Below are 16,528 nucleotides of genomic sequence, written 5' to 3' on the forward strand. Positions count from 1 at the left end.
ATGGGTGAAGAAAGAGGCAAAAACTAATTGAGTATCTCAGCCTTTTATCTCAGGGTTACAGTCCCCAGTAACCGAGTTTCCTATACACATCCTTAAAGAGCTCACATTTTTCCTAGTCTTCCTTTATCACCAGTGTACCTATGGGAGGTTTTCCTGCTGGCCTTGATGTCCCTGGTCAGGTTTAATTGTATCAGTGATTTAGTTTTTCTAATCTAATCCCTGGGTATCTCTCCATATTCCTCCCAGGCTACTTGTCCTTGCTCCAAGCTTCTGTAGGCTTCCTTTTTGTGTTTGAATGTGTCCAGCAGCTCCATATTCATCTGCGCACACCTCCTAAGGTTTTCATTTGGCTTCCTGTTCATTGGGAGGCTCCTGAGCCTGAAGGAGGTGATCCTTGAACATTACCCTGCTCTCCTGGGGTCTTCTTGCCTCCAGGGCTTTATCCCATGGCACTCTACCAAGCAGATCTCTCTAGGCCAAGACAGCTGCTCTGAAATCCAGGGCTTGCTTTGCCCCTCCTCGCTGCCCTAAGGATCTCAAACACCACCATTTCATGGTCACAGCAGCCCAGGCTGTCCTTGAGCTTCACACCCCACACCAGCCCCTCCTTCTTGGTGAGAACAAGGTCCAGCACAGCACCTCTCCTTGTTAGCTTCTCTATCACTTGGAGAAGGAAGTTACCATTGAGGCATTCCAGGAAACTCCATGTTTAATGCCCTGCTGTATTGTCCTCCCAACAGATAATTGGGTGGTTGAAGTCCCCCAGGAGGACCAGGGCTTGTGAACATGAGGTAGTTCCTATATGGCCTGTAGATGACTCATGTCCCCTGTCCCTGCCATTCCTTTAATTCTGGCCCATCACCCATCCCCAGGCAGAACTCCATGCACTCTGAGCCATTGACACCATTGACACATCTTCCTCATTTCCCCTGCCTGTCCCTTTTTGAAGAGGAATATATAAAATATAGAGAATTTTTATTGGTTTTGGTCTTTTAAGATATGTCAACTATTATGAAGCCACACCATTGGTTTTAATATTTTCAGGCTGTTTCTGTGGGCAGAATGATGTATTTTATTAGACTGATTACGTGTAGTTGTAAAGGCAGTAAGTAATTAAGTATTATCATGGTTTAACCCCAGCTGGCGGCTCAGCCCCATGCAGCTGCTCACTCATTACCCCTAGTGGGATAAGGGAAATCAAAAGGGTAAAAGTGAGAAAACTCATGGCTTGAGATAAAAACAGTTTAATAGGCAAAGCAGAAGCCACACATGCATGCAAAGTGAAACAAGTAAATAATTCACTCCTTCCCAGGGACAGGCAGTTGTTCAGTCATCTCCAGGAAAGACAGGCTTTATCATGCAGAAGAGTGACTGGAGAATACAAATGTCATCTCTCTGAACTTTCCTCTTTTCCTCTTTCTTTGTCTTCTCTCAACTTCATATGCTGAGCATGATGTCATAAGGTACAGAATGTACCTTTGGTTAGTGGGGGTAAGCTGTCCCAGCTGCATCCCCTTCTTAGCTCCTTGTGAATCCCAGCCCACTCATGCTGGGGTGGGGTGAGGAGCAGAAAATGCCTTGATTCTGCATAAACACTGCTCAGCAATGAGAAAACCCTGCATTATCAACACAGTTTTCAGGACAAGTACAAAACCCAGCTCCATACTAGCTACCATGAAGAAAATTTACTCCATCCCAGATAAAATCAGCATGAATCTTTTATAACATGTTAAAAATCTAAGTGAATCTAAATCTGAGTGAATACAAGTGCACACATGGAAACACAAGTCTTTCTTTCATAAGGTAAAGTGCAACAGGATTATCAAAATTCAGCCATGACTGGGAGGAAAAAACCAAACCAAAAGGTGAGCCACTGAGAGGAGTGCTTTGTGAAGGAATCTTAAAATGCTTTATTTAAAATCTGGCCAGGGCATCCTTTGGATTTCCTATCTAATTCACTGCAGCCAGCCTTTCATTGCCTCTCTCTTCCTGGGTTTTTCAGCCCTTCCCCAGATCCCTCCCCTTCACACCGTCCACTGAAGTCCAGGTTTGGACTAACAGAAATTGATCTTTCACACATCCTGAGAACTCCAAGTCCTAATGAAACTAAAATATTTGGGGATGGTCCTACTGTCATACCCTAGCAGTACATGGTGTGTAACAGGCTGGGGAAGGCACCTGTCCCTGGAAAAGACTGGGAACTGCTAATGTCAGCTAGAGATTGCTGACAGCGGGTCATATCTGCCACTGATGCTGCGACAGAGACATTTCCCATGGGGTAACATTTCTTCATTTTCCATGGAGCAACTCTTGCAGCTCCCTCCCTGCTGAGAAGACGGGTGCTTGTAAGCCTCATTGCTGGCAATCTCTGTAGGTTACACACATGGACTGCTGGTACATAAATGGATGTGTGGCTTTCACTGCTGAACTGTGAGCAGTGAACTGAAAGGTGTAGGCCTTGGATGTTGCATTCTGTTGAGCTATGCCTACAATATGTTTGGCTATGATTGCCACTATTTACTTAAATATTTTTAGCTTTCTGATATCCATTTATCACTGAATTGAAAGAGTCAGTTTGAAAAGAAGAAAACCTTAGGTACTGAATATACTTTGAACAAAAACCGAGAAGAGGGAACTAAAGGGGTAATGATTTTAAACAGAAAGGGGATTTAGACTATTTAAGGAAGATTTTTACCATGAGGTGGTCAAACACTGGCACAGCTTGCCTAGAGAGGTGGTAAATGCCTCACCCCGGGAAACACTCAAGGTCAGGCCGGATGGTGCTTTGAGCAACCTGATTTAATTGAAGATGTCCCTGCTCATCGCAGGGGCACGGACTAGAAGACCTTTAAACCTGCCTTCCAACCCCAACCATTCCATGTTGCGATGGTTCCATGTAAATTGTGGTGACCAAGAGCTCCCTCTTGTGTGTCACAGAAAGAGCAGCAGGTCCGTGTCTCCACAGGTCTAGCCTTGGACCAGTAAGTAAAAACTTTTTCCTCAGACATTTGCAGTCATGTTAAGTTTCCCACCTTATCTGAAAAGAAACAAAAAAACAAACAAATAATAAACCACCTTGGAATGGAAAACAAATACTAATCCATTAGACCTTATTACGTACAAACCTATTTTTAAAAGACATTGAAAGATATTGACATTTCTTGATATTCGTGTTTATACAAATACAGGTTCACAAATTGCTATTATCAATAACTCAGGACTCTGCAAGAGTGCATGTGACATATTTCAGATCATAAGAGGGGTCACAGCTTTCCCAATATTCTCCCTTCTTCCAACTCCTTACACAGCAGCAGCTCTCAGCCTGTTCCTCTGTGAAGCTGTACATATGGAAAGACAGTAAATGCTTAACTTCGGGTGCACCTAAATCTAAAACATTTATTTAAATTTGTTATTTTCTTGTGTATTCTGTATGAAGGTGTTTGGGCTTTTATGTAATCAACTAACACAAGCAGAGCCAGTAGTGCACTGACTTTTTGGACTCAAAGGAGCTTATTTCTTGTTCATTGCAGTTTTGGAAACATGAGAACAGAGGTTAGAAAACGCACTGAACCTTGAAAAAAAGGATAAATTTAAGCAGTTTTAAGGTCCAGTAACTTTTTCCTCCACAGCATGACTTTGCACAAATCACACCGAAACAGTGTGATGAAAATGTGTTACTATACTTGACTGCACTTCAAGTGTTTTTTGCAAGTGCCAGAGTTATTCAATGCCACTTTTTAAAGTACGAAGGCCAGTGAAATGCCTGTCTGGTTTATTTTAGTAATTTTAGCCTATCCAAAATTAAGCACTATACTGGGAAGTAAAGAGGAACTAATTATCTTGACATCAAGGTCTATTATTTATATAAAATCTGCCAAAGCAAGCCCAAAGCAAAGGCTTTTAAAGCAGAGACACTTAAAATGGGGAAACTTTAGCATTTTAGGTAGTTTGAGTAGCAAGATAAAGTGTACTGTAGAATATGCTTTAAATGAGAATTAAATTAAAACAACAAAGTGGAGTTTTCTAAACTGTTACACAGAGATTTCAGGAAAGATATTAAAGGACTGTAAAGGCGAAGAACAGGTTTTTTTCTGTCTCACTATTTAAATAACAGGAACTATTATTTCAGTCATAAGATCTTATTTTATAAGCCTGCAATTTCATCCATATCTACAACATCTAACACAGGTAAAAGATCTCCAATTACCTCAGGAGAGTAGCTTGATTCAGCTGCTGAGAAGAAACATTAAGACCTGAATATCTTGTATTTTGGAGATTTCCCTGGTCTTTCTGCAGTGGTTTCCGTGTGGTTTTGAAGGAATGAGAACTGCTTGTACAACTACAGCTCATTAGCAGTCTTCAGGAGAGCATGTTTTACCTGTCTGCACAAGAAACATGTGCCATTTGTCAATTTTCATTTTCCACATACAAAAAGTGGCAACATACACTTACAAATCAAACCAATGTAAAAATAAAATGAATCTCTGTTTTTTTCCTAGTCTTTGACTTAGCATGTAAGGTAAAAAGGATCCTTAATAAAGTCACATATCTATGCATGCATGTATGGAGGAAGTTGTAACACAGACTTCTGCTTGAAAATATTCTGTCATAATAGAGGAAAAAAAAAACCCTAATAAAGGTTTTTCTCAGGGAAGAACTATGCTGAGAGCATCTGAAACTGATTCTCACCCTACTTAAACAGATTATCTAGGAGGAAAGGAAAACTCTTCATATTACTCCCTCTAAAATACATTTTTGAACTTATTATTATGTTTATTGAACTTATTTCAGTTTCAAGCTGCTAAAGAATTACTGAAATTCATAAGTAGCTCATAACACTAGTAACTAGTTCTCTTACTATCATGATTGCTACATATATAAAACAACTAGTCCTTAACAAATCTACACCAGGTGAGCTGCAAGCACACCACAAAGTGGTGCTGATGCTATGCATTTAGTGCTGACAGCTCTGCCTGCTGATGGTGTAATGAGGAGGCACCAGGGTTAAGGGGACCACCTGGAGAGCTTTTTGGATGCAGTCTGCCTTCTTCATTCCCTTGATGTTTTATAATCTCTGACCTCAATCCAAAAAGAAGTTGATGTAATCTCATCTACTCTTGCTGATTTATTTTGGAGATTGGAACATCTTCTCCGTTTCTGCTTATTCTGCAGGTGTCACTAGACTCCTTTCTTGCCTGCTCTGTATCTCACCCCTTCTGTGTTGTTGATTATTTGGTGATATGTTTCCAATCATCATTTCTTAGGGAAGCTTCATTTTGCCCATTCAGTGAAACTTTCAGAAAACAGCTGGAAAGAATGAACTAGGAAACTGTAACCTGGACATGATCACTTCAGTTGCTGTGAAAAATCACAGAGCAAGTATTTTTAAAATGTATTTCTTGCCACATGAAGGAGAAGGTGATTAGTTGTTTCAGTTCCTGCAAGTCTTTGGTCACTGATTTAAGTAAAATGACTGGAGCTGCATCACATGGCCCAGATATATAACCTGTTTTTGAGCCATCTCAGCTATCAGCCAGTGCTTAAGTGCCACCTAAAATAAAACAGTGTGTTTAAATGAAAACAGCAAACATCTGAGGATTAATTGTAAATGGATGATGTCTTCCTCAGCTGTAAGGTGGGTACTTGGTAAAGCATCTGCCGTGTCACTATAATCCACACCTGCATATCTATCAGAGCCTTCTACACATGAATTTTGGGTACCTCTGCCCTATGAAATCCACAGTCCTCAAACTGATGCCCAAGTTTCTTACACAGTGGTGAGGATGAAAATCATACCTTTCACTAGCCCAGGACTTCTCTCCAAGGCTAGAGGATTATACAGCAGCACCCAATGTGGTGCCTCTTTTGGCAATAGGTACTTCATGCAAGTTCAGCCCCTCTTCCAGAGGAGCAAAATGGGTGACCAGACCCACTGCATTACAAACTCATGCGCCTGCCTGGGAGGTTTGGCCTGAGTTTTTCTTTTCCTACTTTGCCTGATTTGCCACAGAACTTAATAAGAATGGAGGATATATTTTCTCTTTTTTTTTTTCTTTTTTTATTTGTAAAAATAACTGAGAAAGGCTGAGAGTGTTGATGCTAGAGAAGGGAAGGTTTTGTGCAGACCTCAGCAACCTGGCAGTATATGAAGGGGGCCTACAGGGAAGCTGGAGAGGAACCCTTCATCAGGATCTGTAGTGGTAGGACGAAAAATAATGGGTACTAACGAAAGAAGGGAAACCTAGGTTAGACATAAGGGAAAAAATTCCTTATAGTGAGGGTAGTGAGACACTGGAACAGTGCCCGAGGAGGTTGGGAATACTCCAAACCTGGCAGTGTTCAAGGCCAAAGGGAGCTCTGAGCAACCTGATCTAGTGGGAAGTGTCCCTGCCTAGGGCAGGAGGATTAGGACTCACTGAGATTTCCAACTGTTAACATTCTACGACTCCATGACTGACTGCTGCAATCAGCGTGAGCACTTTAATCGACGTTTTATATCTGTTTATGCATTCACCTCTTACTGACTCTGCAATGAACGTTCAAGTATCTGCACAGCAGAACTCTCCAGACTGCTCGGAGGGCACCGAGGTCGCTCTTTGGGTGCGCTCGGCCACAGGAGCCCGCCATTTCCAGCTACAGGGCCTAGGGGGATCCCGAAAAACTTAATCTGCGGGCAACGGCGCCGAGTGGACACCGAGGGCCCAGCCGCGACACGATGAGGGAAAGGGGCGAGGCCACGGCCGCCGCTGCCCCGCCCCTTCCCCGCCGGACACCCGTCCCGGAAGCGCTCCGGGAAGGCGCGGGCGCTTCCGGGTGCCGCCGCTCGTCCCCTCGGCCACGCCGCGTCCCGCCCGCAGCCTCGCGGTCCCGCAGCCCCGGCCGCCCCGAGCCCCTCTGCCCCTGCTCGCCTCTCTCCGCGCCGGGCGATGCCGCCGCGGGGCTCCCGGGGGCCGCTGCCGTCCTTGCTGCTGGTGTGGGCGCTGGCGGCCTGCGCGGCGCGGGCCTCCGAGATCACGTTCGAGCTGCCCGACAACGCCAAGCAGTGCTTCTACGAGGAGATCGCCCAGGGCACCAAGTGCACCCTCGAGTTCCAGGTACCCCGGCGGGAGGAGCCGCCCTGGCCGTGGCGCCGCGCTGGGCCGCGGCCCCGAGCCCTAAGCCCAGGCCCCTGCCGGGGGCTCTCCCTTAGCTTCCTTCCTGTCGGGAACAATTGGGAACAGCGCCCGGCCAGGGAGTAGCGGCTGGATCCAATGAGGCGTTTCCAGCTTGACTGAGGAAAACTCTGCGGGAGTGGCTGGGAGGCTTCCGTGTAGTGCAGGGCTGAGTGGGACACAGAGTTGGTCCTGAAGACCGGCAGTGTCCGTAACCTGGTGGCTCCCATTAGTGCCCCTCCTGAACAGCGCAGAGAATACCTAAACGCCTGACCAACAGGTCGGTGTGCCGCAGACGTAATTGCCTTGTGGTTTGTGAAGCATCGACAGGATGAGCGCGGTACCTCTTAAGAGCTAATATTTCGTGTTTCCGAGTACAATTCAGGTTTGGCTTACATACTAAACAGTGAAAGGGTGATAGGAGAAGGATGTGGTACAGCATCCCTGTTTTGGTGCCTCTGAGTGTATCAGCAGGGCTGGAACTTTTCGGTCTGTCACTTTAGTAGATGAACTCACTGATAATACAGCAGCAGGAGAGAAAACTCATGCCCGCTGACAAAAATCACAGTTATCTTTGGGGGCTTTTGAAAGGATTATGTAATTTTTATGAGCTGACTTTTCTGGCTGAAGTCCTGTGCTTTCTAGTTTCTCAGTTGCTGTCCCATCTCAAATATATTTGGGGAATGTTGCTGCCACATATCAGTCCTTGTTACTCTGTCCTGTGTGGTCTTAAGTCCTGGATATCTTTTTCTCTACCCAAATATTTCTTGTCTCTGACTGTTTCTTCATACAGTCTTTTCTGTCCAGTACTTTACCCTGCAGTTTTGAAGGGGGTATCACTGGACAGATAAGCATGCTGTTGCCACTTTTATTGGTGACCAGAACAGGATTAGCACTGCTAAAAGAAAAGTCTGGATTTGACCAGCCACTGGCAGCTTGAAGTGCTGTGTGAATGTCCTTTGGCAGTATGTCTCAAGGGCTGACAGGAGGCACAAGCAAGTTCAGTGGCAAGGAATCCTAGGGGAGCTTTAAAGTTCGTTCTGGCCAATCTTTACTACCTCTGTGTAAAAGCGATATTTTCAGGGTGCCTACAAAACTGAATGCAAGTGACTTCCATGAAGAAGCACACCCTTATCAAATTGTAGATCGTATTTCAAAAATGAAGAGCTGTGTTATTGCTTGCCATCTGGATGCTTTTAAAATTTTGCCTTTGTGGAGGAGCTGTTGCTCCAGTCTTTTGTTTCAGTTGTACCACTAATGTAATAATTTTAGTAACCTGGTACTTCAGTAAACTGATGAGCATTTAAACAATGCTATGTGGACTGAAGTGCAGATACAGAGATACTAAAATATTTCAGTGATTTCTGCACACATATGAAATAAGTCTCTTCCTCCTTCAGCATGCTTTAACTTAAAAAGTAAAAAGTTTGCAGCAAGGATAAAGTGTAAAACTGCTATGGTAAGAGTCATCAGAATACCAAGTTGTGAATACCTAAACTCCTGATCAGTCTTTCTGGGGAATCTGGGTAGTAACACACTATAGACAAACAGTAATCAAAGCCTCAAAAATCCCCTTGAAACAATTGTGAAGTTTTGAGTCACTTGCAGGCATTATCTGGATGTGCTGGTTTTTGCGAGCACTCCTGTGTCTAACTTCAGAAGGGAGGCGGCAGGTCCCCCAGAGCTTGCTGTCTTGACAGCAGCTGACAGGAAAATGGACAGATTGAAGCCAGACAGTTTGAAATTCCTGTTCTACTCGTCAAACACCATTCCTGCAGCCTAATGCAGCTGAGATACCGCAGGGCAGTTACACTTTCCTGGCCACACAGACGGGAGTGTCTTGCTGCATGTTAGCAGTCTCAGCTGGATGAACTAATTCCACAGAGGACTTGAGTGTACAGCAAATGTCAGACTCATTACTGTCATGTCTTTGCTGTCCCATGGAGTGTCATCTACTGTAGCCTTTGCTGTTGTACAGTTAGAAATAACAAAGTAACTAAAATTGTTCTCCTAAGGGTTTGAAAATACATTGCAAATGCTGAACCAGAAGCATTTTTAATTATTTTCTGTGTGTCGTTCATAGGAAAATAATTTTGCAGACTTGCTTTGAAAGATGAATGAAATGCATTATATTTTAAAACACCTGTCAAGGCAAAAAGCTTTCCAGTTCCATCTGCCAGATCAGACTTCTTAAAAGAAATATTTAGGTGTCCATATTTTAAAAAAGATTTCCTTGGTTTTTGTTTCCAGGTGATCACTGGGGGTCATTATGATGTTGACTGTCGGTTGGAAGATCCCGATGGCATTGTGCTGTACAAAGAGATGAAGAAACAATATGATAGCTTCACATTTACTGCATCCAGGAATGGAACATACAAGTTCTGCTTCAGCAATGAGTTCTCTACTTTCACACACAAAACTGTGTACTTCGATTTCCAGGTTGGAGAAGATCCACCACTGTTTCCTAGTGAGAACAGAGTAACCGCACTTACCCAGGTAAGTGTTGTGTTTGACAAAAGTTAAGTGAAGGCAATTTTTCTTCAAGTTCAGCTGCTTTAGTTATCTACGTTGCTTTTGAAAATTAATGAAGTGAAGCTTTTCAAATATTCTGAATTGCAACAAATAGGCCTTCTTTGTAAAGATGAGATTTGTAGAACACAAAACAGAGCTGAGAAGGAATCACCAAATGTTTAAGAGGAAATTAGGACAGAAACTTAAGGCCACTGTTGTTTGGGGTTTTGTTGTTTGGGTGGTTTCTGGTGTTTTTTTTTATTGTTTTCCATTTGATTGGTGGGATTTTTCTGAAGTTTCTAATGGAACATCCTTTCAATGACACAATATTGTGTCTCTTGACATGTGGATTTCACAGATATTGGTGGAATAGGGTTTAAAAAATTTCCAAGTCTGGAGAAACTGTCAAAATTATTTCTATATTTAAAACAATAGAGTCTTTTTTTAGGAGGAGAGTTCATGTAACTACTGTTTTTAAACTGGGGAAGGAAATTCTAGCAAAATAAATCAATAAAGTCAGCAATATTTATTTGGCTTCTAGATATTTGGGCTTTTTAAGTCTACAGAGTGTCAGAGCATTATTGTTATTTGTATTTTCAGGATTTTATAGTTTTGTACCACCTGTGCACAATCTAAATACCTTAAAACTTCCTTTGGATCATTTCATTAATTGCTGCAATACTTTTATTTTGGGTCCAGATTCTTGATACTGTATGTCCTAGTTTCTTTTTTTTTGCTTCTTTGGAAGGAGGTTCTTTTTGCAGTTCTGGTCAGGCTTGTGGCATGACCAAATTTGGGCAGCCTTTCATGGGAGCAGTTAAAGGTAAATCCATAAAACCAGAGTGACCTTGTGTTTAGATCCCTTGTGTAGATAGGCTGTTTCTACAATTTACAAATAGCAAACCTTAGTTTGGAAAAACTCATTCTGAATTTTGTCGAGAAGATTATCTTAGACTTGTTCAGACACATGTCTTGAAAGTCATCAAAATGTGGTTAGACACAGATTTAAGGGACTCAGAGCAGTCCTACAAGGACATTAAACATTTCCTTATTATTTCCTGTTTGATCTTCAGGAAATACTCATTTTAAGCCATTAAAGAGAAACCTAAATTGTGACTAGAAAATAAGTCTTTTGAAGATCTAATGACTGTCTCTAAGTGATCAAAACACAGTTAGGAGTACTTTTACTTACAGCAGATAAACTGAAACTGCAAGAAGTTTATATAAAAAATTATCTAGGACTTGGAAAACCAATAATGCTTTTTGCTTTTTTTAAAATGAAAAATCATTAAATTGGCCATGTTGGTAAGTATTTTTGTATGAGTAAGGTATTGAGTGCTCAGGAGCACTGAAGGATAACAATTGTCCCTTCTCTAACCAGTTTTTGTATACATGAGTAAGAGAATGGTCCCTTGACAACAGAATAGATGTTGTACAACTTGAGTGAGAATTAATCAATGAAGGTTGTCATATTTGTGAAAACTGAAGCACGTAGTATCTGCTCTGTGTATCTTGATATTATAAGCAACTGCTTTTTTCCTGTGGAATTAACAGCTGGAGGATCAGTGACATTTCAAAAATATTTCTGAGGGTCATTTGAAATCCAAGTATAAATTTGGAATTTGTTCATTAATTCTCAGAGCTTGTTGCTTTTTTTTAGTTCTGTGGTTTTATCTGCTTTTGTATTTAAAAGCGTTGCATTTTTGTGTGTAAAGTTTCATCAGTATAAGTTACATTTTACTATATTTACACTATTTCTATCTGACATTGGTCTGAGTTAATTCTTAGCTTGCAAAATTACATGACTCCTCATTTTAAATATCAAAGCACAAAATCACTAGAAGGGTTCTTAATTCTGTGTTGTGTATTTGCTTCTCCAGATGGAGTCTGCATGTGTTTCAATTCACGAAGCTTTGAAGTCTGTCATCGACTATCAGACTCACTTCCGCTTGAGGGAAGCGCAGGGCCGCAGCAGAGCAGAGGATTTAAACACAAGGGTGGCCTACTGGTCAATAGGGGAAGCAATCATCCTTCTTGTTGTTAGTATCGGGCAGGTATTTCTCCTTAAAAGCTTCTTCTCGGATAAAAGAACCACAACAACACGCGTTGGATCGTAACCAGTAGCGGCAATGCTTCAGGTGTGTTAGTCGTTAAGATTAGTGGTTCTCCAATCTAACTGTAGGTACAGAGATCTGAACATATGCAACACTCAAATGTGTATACTCCTCATCTCTTAAAAATCACAAAACAGACCCAAAAAGTTATGAAAGGGACACATAATTTGAAATATTTTTAAGGATCCTTCAGAACTTAAATATTTTAATTCCTGTATTAAAATATCTGGCAGTGTCTAGTGTGTCTTTATTTCTACTGATATTAATCCAAACCAAGTTTGATTTTTACCACTACAATTAGTCATCTGCAGTGTAACACTTTAAAATAACACAACAGTCTAGTGTCTGATGCAAGAGATCATATATATGAAAATCTCATTTCATTCTAATTTTCAGGCTGAATATCTTGGATTACAAAACAGAAAATGTGATTAACTGTAGTGCACTGTTTTGATTTGCTGTTTTAGAAAAATGGAATCATACCTATTGCTTTTTTGTAAAATCGTTGAAAGCTTGGCACTACATTGTGGTACACATTCTTTATCAGCCTGGAAAGTCTTCAGAATTTGCTGAATTTTATACTTCATTATGATTGCTTAAACATCTTCTATATTAAAATAAATACATTTTCTCTTTTTCAATGTTTGTTTTACTGAAGAAATTGTAAGCTGAGACTACTCAGGAAATCCACTTCTGCATACAAAAAAAAATCCAAATTTCCAAGTTTATGTAAAAAAACGTGCAGTAGAATAGGGAGTCTTCTAACTTTGTCATTGAACCTGTGCAGTACTATACATGCTGCTGCTGCTTTTTGGATTTAAGACCAGAAGTAGCTTGGTTTGTTAAGCAGCACAGCACCAGCACTGGATGAGGTTATAATATGTGTTAGGCACGTACAAAGCTTTTTACTAAATTGTTTTCCTAGTAAGAGGGCAATTTGATATTGATACTGCATTGCACAAGTGCTGTAAATATTCCTCTCTGTGTTGCACTGAGACATGACAGCCTTGTGCATCTAATTGCCACTCTATTTTGTTAGTTGTCAGGAAATGTTTTAAATATTTCAGGTTATCTTTTTGGTAGAGTTATTAGAGTTACATTGCTTTCACTGCTTATGTCTTCAGTAGCTTATGTACTGTAAAATTCTCTTTTATTTCATTGTGGAAGGTAGTAAATGTATGTACATGCCCATAGTTTGAATTGAGCTGGTCGTAGTAAGGTTAAACTCCTTCAAATTGCTCTGGGGGAAAAAAAAAGTATACTGACCAATTCTTTAATGCACACAAAATAAACTAAAGTAAAAAATTTGTCATATATTACTAGCTCAATCAAAAGATGCTTCTTACACAAGTTCTTGGCAAGCAGAGAAAGAGTACTACACCCTTATTAATTGCTTATAGTATTTCTAGCAAAACTTTGAAATTACTTGTTCAGGTGACACTTGAGCAGTCTGACGAATTGATTTAAGATGACTTGATTTTAAAATCATGTCATGGTTGAAAAAATAAAAGTGCCCCTACTCTGTTGTGAACTGATCGGCTGCTCTTTTGGAAACTGAAGGAAAACATCAGACAGCTCAAAGACTATTTAGAAGGTCATGGAGGTATTAAATTTCCTTAAGTAAAATTCAGAATGTAAAGTTTTGCTGTCCTGTACTGAATTTTGAATACTGCAGTCCCATTTTGGGATGCAGGTTCCCCAGAAATAGTTAGACCCACTAATACAAGAAAACAAAAGTCTGCTTTTGTCTTGCGATACAAATCTGTGCCTGCACACAACATTCTTGATTGTACCTCTATGCTTTCTTCTTGTGCTTCAGCAACTGATGTTTAGTACTTTTTGTGCTGCATTGCACACAGAGTAAAGCAAGCGGTACACTTCAGGTGCAAGTGTCAAATGAAAACATGATTTACTTTTGCTAGTGTTCATTATTTCTGGAGTTTGAATATTAGTTATGTAGCTTTATTCACAACAAAGGCATTTGGTTGAAGGCTTGAATTGTGTTGGGTTTTTTTTCCTACTGAGTTGTTCTGTGTGCTGGCAAAAGTGGTAAATAGTGCTATAAAACTGATGATGATCAGCTATTGCATACATGTCTCTTTATTCTTTCATAATGTTTGAATGTGTGAAGAGGACTGTTCCATTCAATGTTACTCCCACAGCAGAGGTTTAGTGGACTTGACTTTTCCATTAAAGTTAGGTGTCTGAACCAGTGGTCTGGCATCCTGCTGCATAATATGCAGCAACAGCTTAAAAATGCCTTTATTTTTGTGTTGTTAAAAACATGGCACAAACACACGTTTAAACGTAGCTGTATATAGTTTTTAACTGACTGAATAGGATATAATAAAACACACATGCTAACACGCAGTGGGTGAAGAAGTGCATTGTGACCTTTGGTTAAAGCTGCACCTTTTTAATATACGAGCAGTTTGGTTATGGTGTGATACACAAGAAAACACCCTGCGTTAAAGGGGATATAGCTGTGTTTTTAATTGCTAAATGCTCTGGGTTTCAGCTATGCGTTGGATGTTTTATGTTTACAAGACTTTTTTCGTGTCCTGAAATGTCGGTTCTTTAGTTTGAGGACATGGGGGTGGGGGGAAATTTAGTTTGAATAAGACAAAAAGCAGACCCTGTGAATATTGTATGGGAAAATAAAAAATTAATATATGAATGTAGTCCAATTGTTTTGTTTGCATATGGGATTGGGGAACATTATTCTTCAAAAAATCTTTGAATTATAATTTGATAGTCAGCTTGTGTTTTAATGTACTGCAGTTAATCTACCTCCTGACAGTTGATCATTACTTCAGCCGTGCTTAGCAAGGTAGTGTGATTTATTGGCTCTTTGCTCAGGACATCCTTAATGCAGGCAGTCACAGTCATAAATCTCTTCATGTTGGAGTAGAATTCAAAGTATTTAAATGCAGATGCCAGGAATTATTTGGGACCTACTGCATGTTTTCACATTAATTCTGTAGATACAGAGTTACAGAGGGAGCTGGAAAGGTGCCTTCAATTAATATTTTCCAATTACAAAATATGAACTTCAAATAAATAGTGACTGAATGTGTGATTTAAGGTACTTTATATTGCGTTGCATAGGTTTAAAGAACAGATATGATAGGCATCATTGTTTTGTGTGGACACCTTCCAGAATTACTCTTCTTGCTAAGTCAGTTGCTAGATATTAAAAAATTTCAAGACTATACAGCAGTTGGATTAAGAAAAGCTTTTGTCTAGAAGTATGGGTAAATACGTCTTTCAGTGATGTGTTAATATTATGGCCAAGTAGTTGTCTGGGGCTTTTTAAGGTGCACGGCACCCAGCATTTTGAAGCAGTTAGTTGTGGTCGGTGGTGCTTTTCTGCTGAAAGGAGATAATTGTACAAAAAAAAAAATTAGACGAAGTGAAAAGATGAATCAGTGGATCAAGTGACATGCATAATGATGATGAAGGCTTTTATTAGGAAGGGAGGAGAAATGTGCTCTGGACCCCCACAAATGTAAACAATTCCTGAACCACTAGGCTACCAGAGGGCACAAGTGCAGCAGCAATACCACAACCACCTCCTTCAGGGGTGAGATAAAACCAAAAGTTTAACACAGAGATGGATTGAGATGGATGAAATGTTTAATGTTTAAATGAGATGGATGAAAAGTCTTTCACATTCTTCCCTTGACTTGCAGAATCAAGTTCCAGAAAAGCAAGGTTATGCTCTGTGCACACTGAGGGTGCTACTGATTTCCATCAGGTTAAGTGTTGTGAGACATGAAGGAAAGTGGTGACTCAGCTTAGCTTCGTACAAGCTCCAGACAGTAACAGCTCTCAAAAGGCTCATTATTTGTATTAAAAAGTCCCTGTTGCACTCCACAGGGCCTTTAAGAAGACTCATGCCTTCTCCCCACCTGCTGAGAGGAACCAGCGTACACATGTGAGAGGCCTGGTCAGCATCTATTGTGTGCAGCACATTTTTAAGCACATGGACTGCCTTGTGTGCCCATGTTTTATGTTTCTTATTACAGGCTGTTTTGCTAGTGAATTAACAGGAAAGGGAGTGGCATGGGTTATTTGTAGTTTTGTTGCCAGCCTCCTGTTTCAGGATGGAAGGTCCTTAAATGAGTCATCTGAACTGTAGTTTTACCAGAGTGCAGAAACAAATCCTGACAGGAACACCAGGTTCCTTAATTTCACTGTTGATCATTGTGTGTTCAGTTATCAGTAGAGGCCATTGAACAGAACTTCCTTCTTTTTGTGATCTGAATGTCATTGTGAGATACTGTCAAGTTCAGAATACAGCACATGAGAGGCAGTACAGCAGGATGCCATCCCTTCAACAGCCTGCATTGTTCAGGTGCACATTCTGTAGCTGAATCTATTTTTTGATGTGTTTCCACAAGAAGGTTGCAGTGACCTTCTGCAGACATGTGTGACAGTGCATAGTCCCTTATCAGCTGCATACTTAAGAGGCCTCCACTTGATGGAGTATTCCTGGCTTTAGCAAGAACCTTTTTGTTAGGGATGGTTTCTATGCATATCTTGGATATTCTTTCCTAAATTATTGTACAGGGATTTTCCTGGCACCAAGGACAGTAAATTTACAGACTTTACTGTAAATGAGTATTCTTTATAAATCACCAAAACAGAAAGTACGTTGATATATTTGATATGCAGGATATGAAAAACCAAAGACAGGCATTTTCTTCCTGGAAAAATCAAACAGGAGGAAAAAGGGGTTGGGAAGGATAA

The 16,528-nt window shown here is 40.7% G+C and overlaps 1 protein-coding gene and 1 long non-coding RNA gene across 2 annotated transcripts; one reads left to right on the plus strand and one right to left on the minus strand.

The window, feature by feature from the left end:
- Positions 1 to 1,228: 1,228 nt before the first annotated feature.
- On the minus strand, positions 1,229 to 7,047 carry LOC139588783 (uncharacterized). Its single transcript, XR_011678809.1, has 3 exons — positions 6,909 to 7,047; positions 4,208 to 4,382; positions 1,229 to 3,037 (listed from the first exon to the last, which is right to left on the minus strand). It is a non-coding gene; the product is annotated as an uncharacterized lncRNA (long non-coding RNA).
- On the plus strand, positions 6,927 to 14,457 carry TMED7 (transmembrane p24 trafficking protein 7). The gene is made up of 3 exons (XM_071424430.1): positions 6,927 to 7,094; positions 9,402 to 9,647; positions 11,543 to 14,457. The coding sequence occupies exons 1-3, from the start codon at positions 6,927 to 6,929 to the stop codon at positions 11,777 to 11,779; spliced, it is 651 nt and encodes a 216-aa protein (XP_071280531.1). The 3' UTR covers positions 11,780 to 14,457.
- The last annotated feature ends 2,071 nt before the right edge of the window (positions 14,458 to 16,528 follow it).

Source organism: Agelaius tricolor, unplaced genomic scaffold, assembly GCF_023055355.1.
Source record: "Agelaius tricolor isolate 1412-34295 unplaced genomic scaffold, bAgeTri1.0.p SCAF_4, whole genome shotgun sequence".
NCBI classification, from domain to species: Eukaryota; Metazoa; Chordata; class Aves; order Passeriformes; family Icteridae; genus Agelaius; species Agelaius tricolor.

What these genes read in the sequence shown, in the direction of transcription:
- TMED7 (XM_071424430.1), top strand. Translation starts at nt 6,927, where the DNA reads ATGCCGCCGCGGGGCTCCCGGGGGCCGCTGCCGTCCTTGCTGCTGGTG. An exon ending in AGTGCACCCTCGAGTTCCAG is followed by an intron (nt 7,095 to 9,401) that starts GTACCCCGGCGG and finishes TTTTGTTTCCAG; the next exon opens with GTGATCACTGGGGGTCATTA. An exon ending in GAGTAACCGCACTTACCCAG is followed by an intron (nt 9,648 to 11,542) that starts GTAAGTGTTGTG and finishes TTGCTTCTCCAG; the next exon opens with ATGGAGTCTGCATGTGTTTC.